The sequence below is a fragment of the Branchiostoma lanceolatum genome, chromosome 6 (assembly GCF_035083965.1).
Source record: "Branchiostoma lanceolatum isolate klBraLanc5 chromosome 6, klBraLanc5.hap2, whole genome shotgun sequence".
In the NCBI taxonomy this organism is placed as follows: Eukaryota; Metazoa; Chordata; class Leptocardii; order Amphioxiformes; family Branchiostomatidae; genus Branchiostoma; species Branchiostoma lanceolatum.
Window position 1 is genome coordinate 3643865 of NC_089727.1, and position 20535 is coordinate 3664399.

Here is a 20535-nt window from a genome sequence, read left to right on the forward strand (position 1 = left end):
AAAGGGAAGGTGATTAAGACAGCCATTCAGAGAGGCTGCTAACATGTTCGCGCAAGGTCATTCCTCGGCGACATAACTCCCTCGGCAGCGAAACTCCCCTGCCGTCATTAGAGAACCTCGGCCCGTGTAAGAAATCGCGTCACCCCCCTCCCCCAAATATATACGCCGCCGTTCCAGGAAGTCTGAGAAGGAGGCTAAGCGTACACTGAACGATCGATCACACTCCTGCCACGCTAGCGTCCGCAGGACCAGCTGGGACCTATCGGCCCTCACAGGGCTGTAATTCCCTCCATATGACACCTGTTACGCGTAGAGCACGCACGGGGATGTATATTAAACACCTGTTCCGATATCACGGCTACAAAGAGAGATGCAGAAATACGAGACTGCTGGCGTTTTCATCATCGACGTTTGAAGTCAGACCTTTAGCGGCGGGAAAATATCGGGAGCCGTAGACACAGGTGAAAACGTGCACCACGAAGAAGGGACGTCCAATTCCAAAGACGCTAAAACGCCCACGCCGCCTGGCGCTACCTGTGATACCCTTCCCCGGACACCTGTTACGCTTACCGCAAGCACGGGGATGTATATTCAACACCTATTCCGATATCACGGCTACAAAGAGAGATACTACAACATACTGCTTAGCCTCCATAGCAGAATCTCTGGGCCCTTTATGGGTACAACTTTGCTGATGACTTCTTTTGTACCGTAACCATTAGGCCTGGTAGATCAAATGGTTAAGGGCTGGCGACACAAACGACTCAGTACAAAAAGAAATCATCAGAAAAAAAGTGTATTTTATCTTTTAAGCCCCAAAAGGCCCAGAGAACCTGCTATGGAGGCTAAGGCGTTTTCAACCTCGACGTTTGACGTCAGACAGATGGGGAAATATCGGACACCCGCAAAAAAGTGTATTTTATCATTTAAGCCCCAAAAGCCCCAGAGAACCTGCTATGGAGGCTAAGGCGTTTTCAACCTCGACGTTTGACGTCAGACAGATGGGGAAATATCGGACACCCGCAAAAAAGTGTATTTTATCATTTAAGCCCCAAAAGCCCCAGAGAACCTGCTATGGAGGCTAAGGCGTTTTCAACCTCGACGTTTGACGTCAGACAGATGGGGAAATATCGGACACCCGCAAAAAAGTGTATTTTATCATTTAAGCCCCAAAAGCCCCAGAGAACCTGCTATGGAGGCTAAGGCGTTTTCAACCTCGACGTTTGACGTCAGACAGATGGGGAAATATCGGACGCCCGCAGACCACACGAAACAGGGACGTCCGATTCCAAAGACACCGAAAACGCCCATTTGGCGAGAACTTAGCAATAACTCGCTCGAGGAGCCGCTTCCTATAGGAACTAGGCGCCTTTTTACTGCATATTAAACATCTGTTGCAGTTGGTATTCCTCATATCAGTAATAAGAAAATTCGAATGAAAAGGAATGATTTTGATTACGTTCGTAGAAAAAAATGACATGCTATACCCCGCCCATACGTAATCATACTATGTATTAGCCAACTGCAACTCTGTGGATTCTAGAGTTTTTGATACACCTGTTTAAAGATCAAAGGGATATATATTGCACCTCTCTCATGATACATAAAATATAAAGATTCCCTCACTTTTTCTGAAAGACGAATGGACAAAACAGAACTTTTAAGGTCTTTTTCAGTCGACATCGCCTTCAGGATTTATCCTGTGACAGTACAGATAGCACTTCGGAAACTTCGTTGAAGAGGATCCAAAATTAACTTCGCGTAGTGACTTTTCGGCTTGAATATTTTCACATTCACCTAATCTCCAAGCAGATCCATCGGTGACAATCAGGGCCAACCCACCGGAGGCTTTTGGTACAGGTTGTTTGATATAACGTTACTGCCTTGCCACTGATAGATCTGCTTGTAGACTTTTTCCCAAGATTACTCAGTGTCATTATCGTGGTTCTTGTTTAAGTAGAAATAAGTTCTAGAGCTTGCGTTCAGCGCCACAGAGTCCCTGTCTTCCTACTTGAGTAAGATCAAGGAGGTTAAGATAAGGTAAGATTAAGCTCGGAAGACGAGGACTTGTTCTTGCATGCAGTTCCCGTGACGCTTGAAGAAGTCCCGGGCGCCTTAAAGCTAGGCCCCGACGGGTCCTTCGTAACCATGGCGACAGTCTGGGCCGCGCCTCATCACCAACCGCCACACCTCAGTTATGTCAGAACAAAAAGGGAGGACTTGAATTTTAAAACAGTACATTGATTTATTCCTCCAATAGAGGATATATATTGGGACAAGGAGGGAAAGACTAGAGAAACACCGTGGTAGATGGAGTACTTTATGCGATATCATATGATTTCTTGTGATTCGCTGGATGGTGCCTTATGTACATTTGGGTTATTTGTGAACAGAAAAAAAGACAGACACACTGTAGTGCTCGGACATGTAGCTTGCTACGGTGAATCAATCCGACTTCTGGACCGTACCTTTCTTGTTGTAATCTCAGCACTCGCGTCGCGTTCTCAACTTCGCTTTCCGTGTCACTGGGGAAGGCCGCGGTCAAGTCATTTGGAAGAGACGTTAGACTGTTTGAAGTAGAGCCACGTCTGGCACATGTAAAAGAACCCATGGCCACCACACTTATCGATGAGAAAAGCGTTCCTTTCCGGTGGGAGTGGATCAAACAAATTAAGCCCCCCCTCTCACTGGACCCGCGGCACGCTGGTGGCGTCACTGCGGCCGATCGAATTGATAAAGCACTCGACGAATATCATCGACAGAATATTATAAAGTCAAAGGTAACACAAATACAGTTTAGGACGCAGCGACGCCGCCAGCGTGCCGCGGGTCCAGTGAGAGGGGGGCTTAACTAGGCCAGCTATAGGGAGAATATTTGCCAGGGAAGTTTGGTCACCAGAGGGTTTCATTTGCAAGCGGGCGAAACATTGTCCCTCACCGTGGACTGACTCTACTGGCCAATTATTCCTTTTCTGCTGAATTCTACGATCTATACGACATACGCCCGTAGGAAGGCCTGGTGGCGGCTAACAAATTAGAACCTTACGCAACTTATATTTGCTGACCACCGATACACTGTTGTGATATGCCATGAGGTGACTGACCGGCCATTCTGTACAGGTAAATACACAGGTACATGCACACCTGTCGTACCTGTGACGTCACGGCGGAAGGTAACGTTACGGTCGCTGCAGTAAACAGCACGCCGCGCGCGAACTTCCCATGACGCGTTTTCCTTCGCGCTCACTTCACCTGAAGTGGTCTCTTCCTCGACTCCTGTCAGCGCACAAAGAACCACGACATGCTTCCCTGAGCCCAGTGTCAACAAAGTAAACTCCAAGTGGCCACGAAGACACGATAATCTCCTTAATTAAAGTATAAAGGTATAAATCCCACTTGAGGCGAAGTAGTGTACATTATGATGATGATGAAACTCTTTTATTGTACATTCGTGTCCATAAGGGCTACATGTAGGTACAGGTCGTCTAACATGAACCTAACTAATATGTATGTATTGTGGCATATACAGTGAAATAAATACAATGCATACCTCAAACATACATAGTGGACAAAAGTGATAAAGTAAGCTAATCCAGTAGAGTTAACTTCTTCTCGCTTCTTATGTAAAGACGCAAAAGTCTTTTTGGCCGATGCACACTAGTCTCTACTAGACTAACTACGCCGGCTATATGGAGAATAATTTTGCCAGGGAGTTTGGTAGGGTTTTCTTCTAGCCTCTGTTGCAGACTCCTTCCGGCTGTTTTTTTTTAAAGTTACAGTTCTATTATTACATTTCTTTTCTTATTGCTGGCCGGAAGATAATAGTTAATTAGTCTCCAAGCAGACCCAACGGATTGCAAAGACCGTATCCAACTGGAAGAAGGAGCTTTTATAGCAAAAGCGACTTCTTTCTGCCAGTTGGATACGGTCTTCGCAACCCATAGATCTGCTTGGAGATTAATAGTAAATAGTAAAACTGTGACTTGAAAAAGAAAACAGCCGGAAGGAGTCTGCAACGGAGGCTAGGTTTCTTCGGCCTCTTCGAAGGGGGAATCGAAATGTGACTTTCCCGGCGGACTGACTTTTTTTCTGACGTATTACTCACCCTGTTTTTGTTGAATTCTACTCCCCGTACCCCCATGGGAAGGCCTGGTGGAAGCTAGATGCATATCACGAATGAAGAAATCAGGAAATATACTTCAGAACTGGTATCCGGTGACCGTTGATACGCTCTACTTTATACATGTGTATAAAGGAAGCTTTCCAAACTATGAAGAGTACTCAAGAGATACAACGACACGGACACAACTGAAAGGAACGGAAATATAAACTAATGAGCGCCGACTTGGTTCCTGGGAGACCCCGGTTCGAATCCGGGGAGGGGCACCCTGACTGGGGCTGCATTCGTCTTTCGGAAGGGACACACAGTGGGGATCCCGTGACGAAGGAGGTTCCTGGAGCACTTTTTGATATAAGTTATCACATCAACTATACAGAATCACACTTAAAATCAAAAGAAACACACAAAAAAGACATCAAAAGTTCCGCTCTGAAAATACAAAGGAAAGCCGGCATGGGGCCCGAAATCTAATCATTGCCAGTTGTCATCACACTCTACTATCACACTAAATCTTAAACCAATCCATCCAGCCGTTCTGACAAAATAGACCGACCGACAAAATGCCTAAAAAGACGTCTGAGAAACAAGCGGGAGCCGAACATCTGCTTGGAGATAACGGTTCTGGGAACGAGACGCCATCGCGATCGAGTACCGCTAGCTCAGATCTGCGCTAGCTAGTGTCTGTGTCGAGGAGAGTCGGAGGTCTCTGAGTCTGAGGTAAACATTTTGCGTCTGAATCTTTATCAAAGTGATATGAAACGTAATATATGGGTTCTTTGGTAGGTATAGGCACTGAGAAATGACAAGGATGTGTGAGGCTGTGTTATTAGAGATCGACTGTTGCTTGCGACCTGTGCGAGAATAATCCGAATCTTACAAAAATGGCGCCGAAAATTTTCACGAAGTTCATGTGTATTTTGTTGCCACCACAGTCCCGATCCTCTACTTATAACGTCGTCCAGATATCCCCTGATATATGTAGATCATCTGGAGATGTATAGTTGCTTCATGAATGTAGGAATTATTTGTGTTTGTACAATGGAAAGTTTACATTTTTTATGCACCCAAGTCGTTGTGGGGCACGTGCAATTGCCGTTTTTGACAACGCCTCCGGGGCAATGTCTTAAAACCGAAATCCTTCAACCTTTACAGAAATGCACTACTAGCTTCATTGAAACGTTGCCTAACCGTGGATAAATGTTTTTGGTCGGTGACATAGCTTAAGTTAAGTAAATAATTGCTTCTTTTATTTCAGAAACTTTGAGGAAGTGCACGGATAGAGAGCCTTCACGGATTTACCTCAAGGTATCTCAAGGTAACATGAGAGTTCTGTTACCTGCTTTGAATTTATCAAGACTAACATGTTTTTTATGAATGCCACACCAGTTCAATTTCTTGGTTCTCGGATTTAAAAAAAATTCCTAGATTTGAATATCAAAATGGAAAGAGAATCTGAGGGGAAAGTCTGTACTTTGGTGCACACAGATTCAGTCAGGTGCAAGTTTTCAGTTTCTGTTTTCATGATGGTTTTATGCTAGAGTGGCCGGTGCAATGGCTGAGTGGGAAGAGTGTTCGCTTTGCATACTGTAGGTCGTGAGTTTGAACTGCGGCCGGGTCATACCAAAGACTCTAAAAATGGTACATACTGCTTTCTCTGCTGAGCACTCAGCATTTGGGAAAGAGTATGGTAGTTAAACACACACAACTAGCAGTGGACTAGCCCCCTGCTGTAGTGACTTGCACAACGTTGTGTGGCCCAAGGGCTGTGGAACCGGAGATGGGTGCCGCCTTATGCACCTTCGGTGCGGGAAGGACTTTAACTTTTTAACTAACTCGTTCTAGAATTTTGCGTACAATGTCTGAGAACCAAGAAATTAAATTGGTGTGGTCTAAATGACAAATCAACATCATCGTTACAGGTATGTTGCTTAGAATCATAATGACTTTAGTGACATGCATTTTCTGGGTTCCTTACATGCAAAACCTCAGGGAATGGCAAGTAATTTAATCAGACTATTTCATCTAACTTCATGTATTTTTGTGGGGAATTGATAGTATAAGGGAATTTTTTGTGTTCACAATTGTTTTAAGTTCACAGTTCCGTAGTACGGTAGCAAAATAATGGAAATGTCCGCTATCTATAGTATCAATGCTATCAGCAATACAATTTTTGAAAATCAGCAACTCTTAGTAATGTTTGACTACATGTAAACCTCAGTTTCATTGTGTATGTAGGTCACAGGGAGAAATTTTTTTTTTTTAAATATTCATATCATGATACAAAAGTACTGGATGAAAGTAAAACAAAAGATCCTAGAATATGTTGCATATCTTTGTCCCCAAACAGATTGAATCAAAAGATGGAAGATCCCAAATCAACAACACACACTGGTCAGAAACCCCACATGTGTGGGGAGTGTGAATACAGGACAGCTGACAAGTCTAACTTATCCAGGCACATGAGAACTCATACAGGGGAAAAACCCTACAAGTGTGATCAATGCGACTATTCCGCAGCATGGAAATCCACTTTGGACCAACACCATGTATCAACACACACTAGTGAGAAACCCTATGTATGTGGTGAGTGTGGATACGAGACAGCTAACAGGTCTCGCCTAGCCCGACATGTGAAAATTCATACTGGAGAAAAACCCTACAAGTGTCACCAGTGTGACTATTCTGCAACACGGAAATCCACTTTGGACCAACATCGAGTGATACATACTGGTGAGAAACCCTACGTCTGTGAGGAGTGTGGATACAGAGCAGCTATTAAGTCTAGCTTATCCAAACATATGAGAACTCATACTGGAGAAAAACCCTACAAGTGTGACCAGTGCGACTATTCTGCAGCACAGAAATCCAACTTGAACCAACACCATCTCACTAAACACACAAGTGAGAACCCCTACATATGTGAGGAGTGTGGATACAAGACAGCTCAAAGGTCTCACTTATTCAAACATATGAGAATCCATACAGGAGAAAAACCCTACAAGTGTGACCAGTGTGACTATTCTGCTGCCTTTAAACCTGCTTTGGACTATCATCTAAAAGCAAAACATACTGGAGAAAACCCCTACAAGTGTGAGGTGTGTGGATACAAGACAGCTAACAGGTCAAACCTAGTCCAACATGTGAAAATTCATACTGGAGAAAAACCCTACAAGTGTGACCAGTGTGGCTATTCTGCAGCACGGAAATGCAGTTTAGACAGACACCGTCTCTCTACACACACTGGTAAGTACGTAGGTAAGTACGTATGTGAGGAGTGCGGATACAGGACAGATAGAAAGTCTAGGTTATCCCTACATGTGAGAATTCATACAGGGGGAAAACTTTACAAGTGTGACCAGTGCGACTATTCTGCTACAACCAAACCAGCTTTGGACAACCATCTAAAAGACGAACATAGTGGAGAAAATCCCTACAAGTGTGACCAGTGCGACTATTCTGCTACAACCAAACCAGCTTTGGACAACCATGTAAAAGACGAACATATTGGAGAACAGGCCTACAAGTGTGACCAGTGCGACTATTCTGCTGCTGAAAAATCCAACTTGGACCAACACCAGCTTACACTTTACACTGGTGAGAATGCCTACATATGTGAGGTGTGTGGATACGAGACAGCTAACAGATCTCATCTAGCCCAACATGTGAGAATTCACACAGGGGAAAACCCCTACAAGTGTGACCAGTGTGACTATTCTGCTGCCATCAAACCTGCTTTGGACTACCATTATAATTGTTTTCATCTAAAAGCAAAACATACTGGATTGAAACCCTACAAGTACGTTAAGTGCGACCTGTGTTACTAGTATTCTACAACAGGGAAATACAATTGGACCAACACCATCAAGCTAAAGCACTCAGTCTGAGAAACCTACAAGACAGCTGAAAGGTCTATCCTACCCCAAAATATGAGAACTTGTACAGAAGAAAACTTGAAATCATTCAGACAAATGCACTAGTGTAAACCCTGCAAGTGTGACCGGCGCAGTTATTCTACAATAAAGAGATGTAGGTTGAAGATACATTGGGCAAAAACATACCAATGCACTGAAGTAGTAGACAGTGCATTTTGAAGTTCCCATGTCTGAACAAATGTTTTGGGACTGACAGAAGAAAAATCTTCATATTTTATTGTTATGACTTGGCCACTACTGAAAACAGGTCCTCTTTCAATAAAACAATGGTGCTGAAAAAAATACCGTGAGTGCAGAATGATGCTTGCTAACAATCTGGGAACCTGTGCGGAAGAAAAATTACAACAGTGTGGTCAGTGTGATTATATTCTGCAGCAAAAATATCAAAGTCGACATTATATCAATCAGGAACATGACAAGATAGTGAGAAGTGTGCATGGCATGTGGAGGAGAGGTCTTCATCTTGATGTAGCAGATTTCTTGCAAGAGAAGAATTGATATGAATATTACAACTTACAAGTTTAATGTTGCTTACACTAACCTTGTTCACTAACTATTTTGTTTCTTAGAATCATTAGAACTTAGCAATTAGTAATCAATTTACAAGTTACATATTTAGAGTTCTTGTTTACACCTGACCCTTTTGTTAACTGTTTGTTTACTTCTTAGAATGATAAGAACTTTGCCTGTGAATTATATTACTGTTTATGTTTGATAGTTTTTCTTTGTTTAAACCTGACATTCTTTGATTACCTTTTTGTTTGTTAGAACCATGAGAGCCTTAATAGCCAGGGTGTTAGAAGTTGAATGGCCAGAATTTGTCTTGTTTAAACTTTAGCAAGTGTGATCAGACTAGTCCAAGGTATCACTGTTATATTATATGTTTAGACGAAGTAAAATCAAACAGTCCAGATTCTGGAATTATTTACTGGTGAAGAATGAGGTTTATGCTGAATCTCTATGTTATACTCCTTCCCAGAGAAGATAACCGACCGTTTATTAAACTGTCAAGTCTTTAGGTTTCTGGGTCTTTCCTTTTGTATTGTACACTTCCATGAAGTACATGAAACACTTAATGTTGTAGGGTCATTCCCGTCAAAACTTCTGCCGCACCTAACCGCCCATGACCACGTGTATTTGGGGAAAACAGGGCAGACAGAGGACGTTACATACATCTGCTTGGTTCTCAAGCGCAGTGGGGGTACGAAGTGGCACCCTGATAGCCTCTACCAGGCTCCACAGGGGCTGGAAAAATCGTACAAATTGGACGGATAACATGCCAGAGATGTAATAGTTATAACTGCTATATAAGTTACAGTTTGCGACCTATGACATTGCAATACCAACGAGCATGGTATACGGAATAATAGATTCTTATCTCTTTGCTTTTGTTCTTTCACATTTTATCCTTTGACTTTGGAATTGAATTTGGCATTTTATGATATTAGTATCCGTTTTCCGAAAAGTTTTTTTGTGCGTGGTAATTTTGCAGCATATATTTTCGTGCAGCTGCTCAAGTTGTACGATTTACTGTTCGACCACTCCGTCGTAGATCGACAACACAGAGAATACGCGTAAGCTTAAATACGGTTCTATGGACAGGTGATCGAGTACAGGTGTTTTGTGAGGTCACGTGGACAGCTCCCGACCACGATGCCCCGTCAGGAGCGCCAAGTGTCTCACTCAGAATACGCTTGACAGTGCCGGAAGGAGTTCCCCGAGTTTGAGGTACAAATCTTACAGTCAAATCTCTATTTAAGTGTTTGTCATAGTGTTATAAAAAGAAATGAATAGATTGTTTGGTAGCTATAGTCACTGAAATAGGATTAGGATCTGCGAGGCTGTGTTATATTAGAGATCGACTGTTGCTTGTGCGAGGTCCGACATTCCTATCTTACCAAATTAAATGGCGCCCCCCAAAAAAATACTCGTATTTCACCGAACTTCATCTGTATTTTGTGACCACATCATGTCCGATACTCTACTTACAACGTCATCCAGATATTCAGTGATATATGTAGATCATCTGGAGGTGCATAGTTGCTGTAGAAATGTGATAATTATCTGTTTGTACGACGAAAAGTTTGCAGTTTTCCCTATATATGCTGTTGAGGAGCACGTGCTTTTGCTGTTTTAGCCTAGCCTCCAAAGCGAATTGTCTTAATTTTTTACAGAAATGCATCACCAGCTTCATTTGAAGGTCGTCTGGTGTGGATTCGTTTTCTTGCTCTAAAATACAGCTTTATTCAAGTATACTATTGCTTCTTTTATTCCAGAAAGTGCAGGACAAAAGAACCTGACTTGGGAGATTTGTGTACAGCTTGTTTTCCTGCTTTGGATTTATCAAGACTAAGGTATGTGTTTGAGGTCAGAACACTCACACACACACTCCCACACAGAAACACACACACACACTACACACACATAATGATCACTCACACACACACACATGAGAAATCAATGTCATTGTTACAATTATGATAATTTAATGGCTATTTCAGGGAGTTCATTACTTGTGTTCGAAGGGAATGGCAAGTAATTTCAATTCATTCAAATTACTGTAGATTCAGCTAGTTTTTGTGGGACTTCATTTTGTAGTTCAAGAAAAAGGATGTGTTCTAAGTGCACAATTGAAACAGTACTGTAGTACAGTAGCAAAACAATGGAAACACCCATTGGCAAGTTATCAATGATTTCAACATTATCACATTACAGTTTTTGAGAATCAGCAAATACTTAGTAATCATGCCTGCATGTATACCTCAGTTTCATTACATGTACATGTACATGTCGGATGGAGAAAATGGTAATCTGTTTCATGATATATGAAAGTACAATTATAGAATAATACCCGATACACACTGGGAAAATTTTCTGGACCATAAAAATGGCCGACCTGCATCATTGTTGTTGTAGTACGTCGTTGTCGTACGTCGCTGTGGTATTTCGTTGTCGTACATCGTTGTTGTACATTGTTGCGGTATGTCCAAAAAAATTTCCCAGTTGCACAATAATGATTTATAAAATTTGCATGTCTTTGTTCCCCAACAGCAAACCAAAAGATGGAAGATACCAAATCAACAACACACACTGATCAGAAATCCTACGTATGTGAGGAGTGTGGATACAGGGCAGCTTACAGGTCTCACTTATCCATGCACATGAGATCTCATACTGGGGAAAAACCCTACAAATGTGATCAGTGTGACTATTATGCAGCACACAAATGCAGTTTGGACAGACACAATCTCACTAAACACACTGGAGAGAAACCTTTTGTATGTGAGGAGTGTGGATACAGGACAGTCAGGGGGGATTGCCTATCCCAACATATGAGAATCCATACAGGGGAAAAGCCCTACAAGTGTGACCAATGTGACTATTCTGCAGCACAGAAATCCAACTTGGACTACCATTTAAAAGCAAAACATACTGGAGAAAAACCCTACTTGTGTGACCAGTGTGACTTTTCTACAGCAGCGAAAGCCACTCTGGACCAACACCATCTCACTAAACACACTAGTGAGAAACCCTATGTATGTGAAGTGTGTGGATACAAGACAGCTGTAAAGTCTAACTTATCCAAGCATATTAGAACCCACACTGGGGGAAAACCCTACAAGTGTGACCAGTGTCACTATTGTGCTGCAAGCAAACGTTCTTTGGACTACCATATTAGAACCCACACTGGGGAAAAACCCTACAAGTGTGACCAGTGTGACTATTCTGCTGCAAGCAAACGTCCTTTGGACTACCATCTAAAAGCAAAACATACTGGGGAAAAACCTTACATGTGTGAGGAGTGTGGATACAAGACAGCTATCAGGTCTAACTTATCCCAGCATATTAGAACCCACACTGGGGAAAAACCCTACAAGTGTGACCAGTGTGGCTATTCTGCAGCACAGAAATTCACTTTGGACCGACACCATCTTACTAAACACACCTACTGACTAGTGTTATGAACATGACAAGATAACAATAGGTCAGCTTATGAATTGTCTGTGGTATTGAGGAGTGGAAGTCTGCAGGGCTAAAGTATCCTGAAGGAAAGAGCATGACTTAAGAGAGTTGTGTACAGCTGTTTTCCTGCTTTACTTTATCAAGATTAAGACTAAGGCGTGTTTTTGAGTACAGTCAGCACACACATATATTTATATAAATGATATCATCATTGTAAAAGTTATAGTTCATAGAATAACAATGATTCTAGTGATGTGTATTGAAATGAGACAGTGTGTGTGTGGGGGGGGGGGGGCACATGTACATGTGTATGTAAGTACCAGGTAAACAGGGAGTCCTCTTGGCATCACCTGCAAAGGGGGAGGGAGGATCTAATTTCTTTGTTTTTCTTACTGTAGGGCGTCCAGAAGACGCCCCGACACCCTGCTAGCTAATAGCATTCAATGAATGGTTTATTTTGTAAATACATTGCAGCCAGAGCGGGGCTGAATTACGTATCACTTACAGGCTTGACATTTAGAGTGTAGTAGAAGTCTTGATACACATTCAAGTCTAATATGTGCATACATCAATTGACCTATCTGGCAAAGCGCCACCTATTTGGTAACGAAGAGATTAACGATAAGAGAATTTATGGAACATGTTATGCTAAGAGCTAAAAGAATTCAATAACATAGAAAGAATCATATTCCATTGTTCATCAACCTTGTCAAGTAAAGAATAGGCAAGTCTTTATATCTGTTTGTTTTAGAGACCTGATTTCTGGTGGTCAGAAGAGCTGTTGCAAGAGAAAAAAAAGGATATCAATATTACAAGTTGCAAGTTAAATGGTCAAGCCTTGTTGTTTACACCTGACTTTGTTAACTAGATATTTCGTTTCTTTAAATTATTAGAACCTAGCCATATTAGTAATTATTACAAGCTAGGTATTTACATTTATTCTCGTTTACACCTGACGTTTTTTGTTAGCTATTTTTTTGGTTTCTTATTACTAACAAGACCTTGATGTTATTGATTAAAGTGGATACGATACTTAAAGACAGCGCAGTCTTATCATTGTTAAAACCGACTTTAAAAAATCACTAAAACTTAGGCAGTGATGAGTATTGCAGGTTAGATTTTCAGACCTTTCCTTGTTTACTCCTGACCTTTTTTGTTAACTGGTTTGTTTGTTTCTCAGGACCATTAAAACTCAACCATTGTTGAAAGTTAGATGGCTGGACTTTTTCTTGTTTAAATCCTGCCTTTATAAAAGCACTGTTTTAAGAATCGTTAAAACTCAGCCAGTGACTGGTCATGATTTTCTTGTGTAAGCTTTACAAGTGTGATCAGGACAGTTTAAGGAAATTAGCTGTATTATTGTATCTGCAGACGAATTGAAATCTACACATACACACACGCACGCGCACACACACACACACACACATGTACATACACATACAGCACAAACACACACACAGACAATGCCTCTGTTTTCACGGAGACAAAACAGGACCTTTGTTTTGATGTAGGTCAAGTGTAAGGCAAAGCAAACCGCTTGTATTAGTCATGGGAAACGCACTCGGAAACAAAGTCTGGACTCTGTCGTCACTTGTCACCCGACAAGGACGCCCTCTACCTGACCGCGACCAGATAAACAACAGCGTAGAAAATCACACACCAGACAAACAACAGGAAGGACACATAACGTAAGCTTACACATAGGTTGGAAATAGTCAGTAGAAATATGAAAACTAGATACGAAAACAGGACGTCCTACTGCAGTACCATAGAAAGCCCCTTGGGGAGGCGTAATCGAACATCGTTTGGCCGACACCTATTCACAAATCGAATACCATACAGATCCGTTTACAGGTTCTCGAGTTGTGCTTTTAACACGCCTACGTAAACGTTATGCACTCAGTCTCAGGATAAAAAGTTGACAAGATTTTTGCAGGTCGTGGGAAAAGGTCCCAGCCGTCTTACGGAATAATAGCCAGCCACTAGCGTATCCAAGCAGATGTAAGGATCCGGCTCATCCTCGGCGTTTAACGCCTGTTTTTACAACATTTGATAGTAGTGCACTTTTTAACGATTCGCAAAGGACTAGATGCAGCAAAGCAGGCGTATGAAACAGTGGGACTGAGCCGGACCCTTACATCTGCTTGGAGATTACCTACACGAGCGCGACGCGAGTGCCCCCAAGGGCCCGGAAATAACTTATCGGTACTTAAGAGCGAGGTCGTCAGCACCTTAAGTCGACCATTGACACGCAAAGCCGCGCCGTCTTTCAGCGCCCGCCTCACGTAACGTCGCGCTGCAGGATTCAACAGGCTCCCCTCAATAACACAACATCCCACTGTGAATCCTCTGTCCCACGCAGATAATTTTCCTCAAGTGTCGCCTGCTCGGCGGGGAACAAAGGAGCAGGCTTGTCCGTACAAGCTGCGAGATAACCAGTGACCTCCACATGACCTTAAAGCAGGTGTTCCATTCGCCCCCCTCCCCTACACACACATTTTTCGAACGTCTACAAGCAAGGATGTTGGATGATGCCTACGGTCTTTTTTGTTTGTTGTATTTTTTTATTCATCATTTATTGCATTTCAAATAACATACATACACGTTTCACATTATACATAACATACACAGAGAAACATAATCCATAATCCACAGATCCAATGGGAAATGAAAATACAGTAGAGTGACATGTACAAATCAGAAGAAGGTGGAGATAGCAAAACAAGAAGTAAAACAATCTATCAACTTTACATTATATATTGTGAGAACGAATATATAATGGACAAAGTATGTAGTCATATTTCCGAATGTTTCAAAAAGAGAGAAGAAAATACTAATAAAGACTATTATTATTATTGCCTCTGTCTTTCCGCGGCGATGATTGTGTTCCAACATATGCCACTCGCCTGATAAATGGACTGACTTGCCTGTGATGGGACGGTACAGGAAAAATAATGACCTTCATCTGACCTTACAGCAGGTGTTTTAGTCGCCCCCTCCCCTACACACACATTTGGGGACCTTTTTCGAATGTTTACCAGCGTTGAAGCTGGAGAACCTTAAGTTAATGCCACCAGCAGAAACATCTATCTATGCATGTATGATTTCCTACTAAAGTAGCACGTTTAGAAAAAGAACAGCGAGCTTAATTCAACAGAAAATGCATCTTCCTTCCCACGACGATGATTTTGTTTAAGTGACATTTACTTGACAGGAATCAAAGCAGCACACATGTCTGTGATGGAACGGTAGAAGATAACCATTGACCTCTACAGTGACCTTGCAGCAGGTGTTCCACCCCCCCATCTAAATAGATGAGCGTGATCGTTGACTTTACTTCCATCGCAAGCGTTGACATTTTTTTCAGAATTGATATCAGATCAGAAGAACGGAATAATACATCGAATAAAATGGTAGCGAACTCCAGTTGTATAAAACTCATGTTAAAATTGACGGCAACTTGCCGGCCAGCAACTTGTTCACAGATAGCATTGCCACAGAACGTAACGTTGCAAACGTTTGAACTTGCTGTTTCAGAAATTAGGTGTTGAAGAGTTTATAACAAATGAACGAAAATGACAACCCATGTCATACGCCTCAGGAATTAGATTCACAGCGCTACCATCACTTAGCGACATTTACTGGTATTGCACCACAGTTCAGACAGTTCTAACAGAAGAGCATCGTGAAACGTAAAAGATTTTAAGTTTGTTTATCTCCGACAAATACAAGTGATGTCTTTCATATGCTTTATCAGCACTTTTCACTTTTATCATCCCCTGTCATTCGATACACTGCTATCATTCGTCTTTCAGTCCTGCAGAAATCTTTTGGAACATTTACGAGGAGTAACGTGAAACGACTTGTACATAATGAATGATGTTCACTCTGGCAATAAAACCATCTCTATTATCTAACTCAGCAACATTTGGGTAGTGGATCTCCTGCTGCTAGTTTACTGTCGTTGACATAGCCTTTGGTCAGATCGCTGTCGGCGTACTTTTTAACTGCGCAAACATTTTATGGCTCCATCGTTCAAAGTTGTACGCTGCTTGATTTATGTTTTTTATCCCGACTTTATTTCAGCGTCAAATTGGCCCATAAAACATTAATGTGTGTATTAACTACGCAAAAAGTTGCACATTATGCAATAAGTTGGTGATTTATTTCATCTAAGTTGGAGAAATACGGGTCCCTGGAGGAAAGTAGACTGGAATGTAGAAGATGAAGTGTTTTTTTTAACTCCACCTATTTCCAACTGAGGGGCTGAATTGAATTTTTATTAGTGTTTCTGCATCGCTTTTGGCTTGTCCGTGTCCATATACGTCGGTACTCTTATTATCGTCAAAAGTAGTGAGTTTTTTAACATGCTGGAGGCATAGGTCTCCTCACACATGCCCCATTATACGTGTACCTTGAAGGAGAGGGATTGACTCCGCCTTTAAGATTTTTAATACCGTGCCCTACAGACACTGTAAACTAACACTACCGCATGCCACTATGGCCCCAAAAACGCTATGGGACCATCTTTCTAGTTGGGGCAGCCTTGGCCGCCTGTCAGACGAACCAATAAGAAACTAATCCATAGACCATTACACGGGAAGTGAGGGCGCGACACCGTCAGTGTAACCACACCCCAATCATCCGGTCCGCGCGCGCGCACAATCACACATCGATGGGCTGGAATCACCTCATTCCGGACCAGTTAACCCGACTGACCTCTGTAACCCTCGGGGTCAGGGTGGGCCTGGTTAGTCTACGGAGGGTGCCGAACTGGGGGAAACGTGGGCATAAGTTTTTCCAGTGATTCTGTCCGGTTTTTGCATTATCGTTTTATTTGTATCGTTTTAACAAGGTAGCCTGATATCCATGCTATTCGTGTTATTTCATAATGGATAAAAGCCATGAAGATTTTTTAAAATCATAAAGATGAATAAAATCCTTGCTATGCGTGATCCTCTGAACACTTCATTGCCAGATGTTTTGCAGAGAAGAGAAGAGAGCAAGAGAATTGGAACTAGAATAGTGTGTAAAGGTTGCGTACTCTGTAATGTGAACAGTTGAGTTAGTTTAAGTTAAAATCCTCCCACACCATAAAGTGTATAGGGCGGTGCCCATCCCCGTTTCATAGCCCTGGGCCACACTGTGGTGCAATCACTGTAGCAGGGGGCTAGTCCACTGGCAGTGGAGTGTATGTAACTTCCATACTGTTTCAGAGTATGTACCATTTTTATAAAGTGACAGAAGAACAGACCACTACACCACAGGAACACGCCATGTGAACAGATGAAGCGATGTCTTTATCAGCACCAAGGACAGGCACACTCTCCTGAAGGCGCGTGTCGGTGGTTACACCAAGAAAGGCTTTTCGAAGTCAGAAAATGTGGAGTAGATCTGATACATCGACCCATCGTTCTCACAGGTCGTCAATAGGGAGTGCTTTAGCATTCAGCGGCTTCAATCAATGGGTGATCGTCTAATTGTGAGCCTCGGCGCGTCGGTATTGACGTATATGCGGACCGTAGAGATGATACTGCCTCTGTGCAGATACATGTAGATACAGGCTCTTGTTTGGTACTACATGTAGGTCGATTGTTATCACAATGCAGAGGCTTTCTCGCGCTAGTTGTAGTTCGATCGCTATCATGCTGCAGAGGTTTTCGTATTCCAATTCTTATCACAAAGGTTTGAACTTCTTTTAAATTTGACTGATTTACCTAATACTATACTTCATATAGTTCATATATTGGTATACTTCAATATAAATATTTAAATCATTACAAACATGAGACTGCTTTTAACTTTATATTCCACCCTATACTACCTAAATGCTGGGTATTATTTGCTATTGTATTTGTCTTTGTAATTTCTAATTTTCCAGAGGTGATATTACTGTTAGCTGCTTCATAGAGTGCATAACCTCTATGTCCTGTACCTTCCCTTGTTGATGAATGATAATGAAAAATCTTCTTTTTTTTTCATTTTAAGTTAAAGAGTAGCAGAATCTGGTTCGTTTTCTGTCCAAACCAAGTTGGACGAGCTAGACATCTATGATTTAGACAACCAAATGATTTCTACGGCCAACTCACATTAAAAAAAAGTGAGTTGATTGTAGAAATAACTTGGTTGTCCGTTTTGTAGTATTTATCGAATACTAGGCCATAATGATTTCCCATTATTGTACGCCAATAAAATACTGTATAAGTACTGAACGTTTAGGTAAGACGGAGTTGACGTTCGATAACCAGTCGATGCAGTCTCGCCGCCATGTCGGCTTTAAGTCGCTCACTAACCACTTACGTGTTATGAGCGTCGGGAGAAGACAACTTGACAGCTCCATCGATAAGGAGGTTAATGAAGACCTAAGTGGTGGTCGGAGATTAGTGAAGAGTTGAGGCTGTGTTTAAGTAGCTGTATGAACGCACGACGAAGGTTAAGTATCACTTGTTTGATATACATGTGCAATGTCTCTCAATAGTATTCATTTTACCTCAAGGGTGTGAAGTATTTTTTTGCCTCTCTCCTCTCTGAGTGTGTGATTGTTTGTTTGTTGAAGCATCTATGTGTGTGTGTGTGTGTGTGTGTGTGTGTGTGTGTGTGTGTGTGTGTGTGTGTATGTGTGTGCGTGTTTGTATGGAGAGGGGGTTCTGTATGCATGTATGTATGTGTGTGTATTTGTGTGTGTGGGAAGTCCTTTTCACTAGACCTATAGCAGTCTCTTTTTCCCCAAATCTATCATCGTTTAGCACGAATGTAGAGTGCAAGGGACATGGTTGTATCTCTAACTCTGATAATCTTGTCCACCGCACCGGTCATGCTACGAGCGATATAATCGCACATTATCGCCACAGACGAACTTTTACAACAAAAACTTCCAGAAGTGATTTTCTCCCCTTTATAGATTAGTCTAGAAAACAATTACCGATGGGGTTGAGAGCACGGCCCTGGCGCTTCGCTCCCGGTACTCGAACTTCCGTTAATGCGTTTTCCATTAAGCAGACATAAGCTAGTAAAAGCTGGTGGCGCGATCAAATTACCGCGCGTTATAGGCTCAACCGGCGTCCTGAAAGTCCACAAAGCCCCCGTGTATTAGGCGATGAACTTGAATGATGCGGGAGTCAAGTTTGCCGTGAAGCCAGTTTTGGTCTAATGTCGTCGGGATAATTCCACAACTGGGAAAACTTTTGACAAACCTGTTTGGAAGCAAAGCATCAGTTATCTGGAGCGCTACTGGTACACTGTTGAGTACATGTAAGTTGCGTGTGTTATATGTTAAATGTATGGTCAAACCTGTCTTATGTGACCACTCAAGTGACTTGACGAAGTTTGAACATTGACGAGTCATTGGCCGCTTTAGACAGAATTCTTAGTGCTGGGGTCAAAAGGAAAATTAAGGACACAAAAAGTGTTCACAATGACCAGGTGGTCCTTATGTAGAAGTGGTCACTTGTACAGGTTTGACTGTATATCAATGACCAGGTGGTCCTTATGTAGAGATTGTCACTAGTACAGGTTTGACTGCATAACAGTGACCAGGTGGTCCTTATATAGAGGTGGTCACTTGTACAGGTTTGACTGTCTATCAATGACCAGGTGGTCCTTATATAGAGATGGTCACTTGAACAGGTTTGACTGTATATCAATGACCAGGTGCTCCTTATGTAGAGATGGTCACTTGAACAGGTTTGACTGTATATCAATGATGGAAAACGGGATTACAGCATAGTGGTGACATCACACCGACATCCAGATTGAACTAGCTGAAGGTCTCTGCATACAAGCACATGAAAGGCAACAAATACTGTAAGACAGGCACATCGGTTTTTAAGTCCTTCCGCGGGAAATCCAATGCCATTGCCGTGTAAAGGGATCTCCGAGCCAAGTACGGCCAAACACGCGAACTCGTAAAGCGAATTGAATAGCACTTTCTAACTCGACGGCCATTTCGGGAGGCGGCTGCGAACGTTACGACTCTAAAGCGGCGAGTAAAGCTCGTGTTGTACAGCTCTCCCGGCAGTCGCAAATCCTTATCTTGGGATCCAGCCGGTTTAGCTAGCGACGCAAATCCGGACGAGGAAATGGCCATAGATGGGGCTCAACTCTTACGAGAAATCAATTACTCTGGGAACGAGATGGCACGGCTCTCGGCTCCAGATTTTACGGTCCGTCCGTTAAAAGTCGTTTGATGTGGCCGACCGGAGATCACTCACGATCGGCTTGGATCAAAGAGACGGCTGTTCTATAGGCAAGGTGCGAGAAAGACGGGCGATCAAATTCAACGAAAACGCAGAGACCAAAGACTAAAGATTAGACTGATCGCTCAACGAATTCTACAGAAAAAGAACGAATTATTTCTACATTTTGTGTGTTTTGTTGTCTTTTAGATCATATTTTCATATCGTGCATCATATTCCAATTGTGAAATAAAGATTTACACGAGTCCAATTTTGGTCGCTGTACTGTCGCTCATAGTTCGCAATCCAGTGGAAAGGGCAGCTTAACGGCAAACCACGTCGTAAT

General features: G+C 42.3%; 2 protein-coding genes across 2 annotated transcripts; both read left to right on the plus strand.

Annotated features, from left to right (window-relative positions):
* The first annotated feature begins 4772 nt into the window (after positions 1 to 4772).
* LOC136436183 (zinc finger protein 761-like) lies at positions 4773 to 9070 on the plus strand. Its single transcript, XM_066429961.1, has 3 exons — positions 4773 to 4837; positions 5376 to 5435; positions 6468 to 9070. Exon 3 carries the CDS (start codon positions 6481 to 6483, stop codon positions 7942 to 7944), a length of 1464 nt encoding a protein of 487 aa, XP_066286058.1. The 5' UTR covers positions 4773 to 4837; positions 5376 to 5435; positions 6468 to 6480; the 3' UTR covers positions 7945 to 9070.
* Positions 9071 to 9575: 505 nt separating this feature from the next.
* LOC136436184 (zinc finger protein 431-like) lies at positions 9576 to 13089 on the plus strand. Its single transcript, XM_066429964.1, has 3 exons — positions 9576 to 9780; positions 10329 to 10406; positions 11104 to 13089. The coding sequence occupies exon 3, from the start codon at positions 11115 to 11117 to the stop codon at positions 12003 to 12005; it is 891 nt and encodes a 296-aa protein (XP_066286061.1). The 5' UTR covers positions 9576 to 9780; positions 10329 to 10406; positions 11104 to 11114; the 3' UTR covers positions 12006 to 13089.
* Positions 13090 to 20535: the final 7446 nt, after the last annotated feature.

What these genes read in the sequence shown, in the direction of transcription:
- LOC136436183 (XM_066429961.1), top strand. Translation starts at nt 6,481, where the DNA reads ATGGAAGATCCCAAATCAACAACACACACTGGTCAGAAACCCCACATG.
- LOC136436184 (XM_066429964.1), top strand. Translation starts at nt 11,115, where the DNA reads ATGGAAGATACCAAATCAACAACACACACTGATCAGAAATCCTACGTA.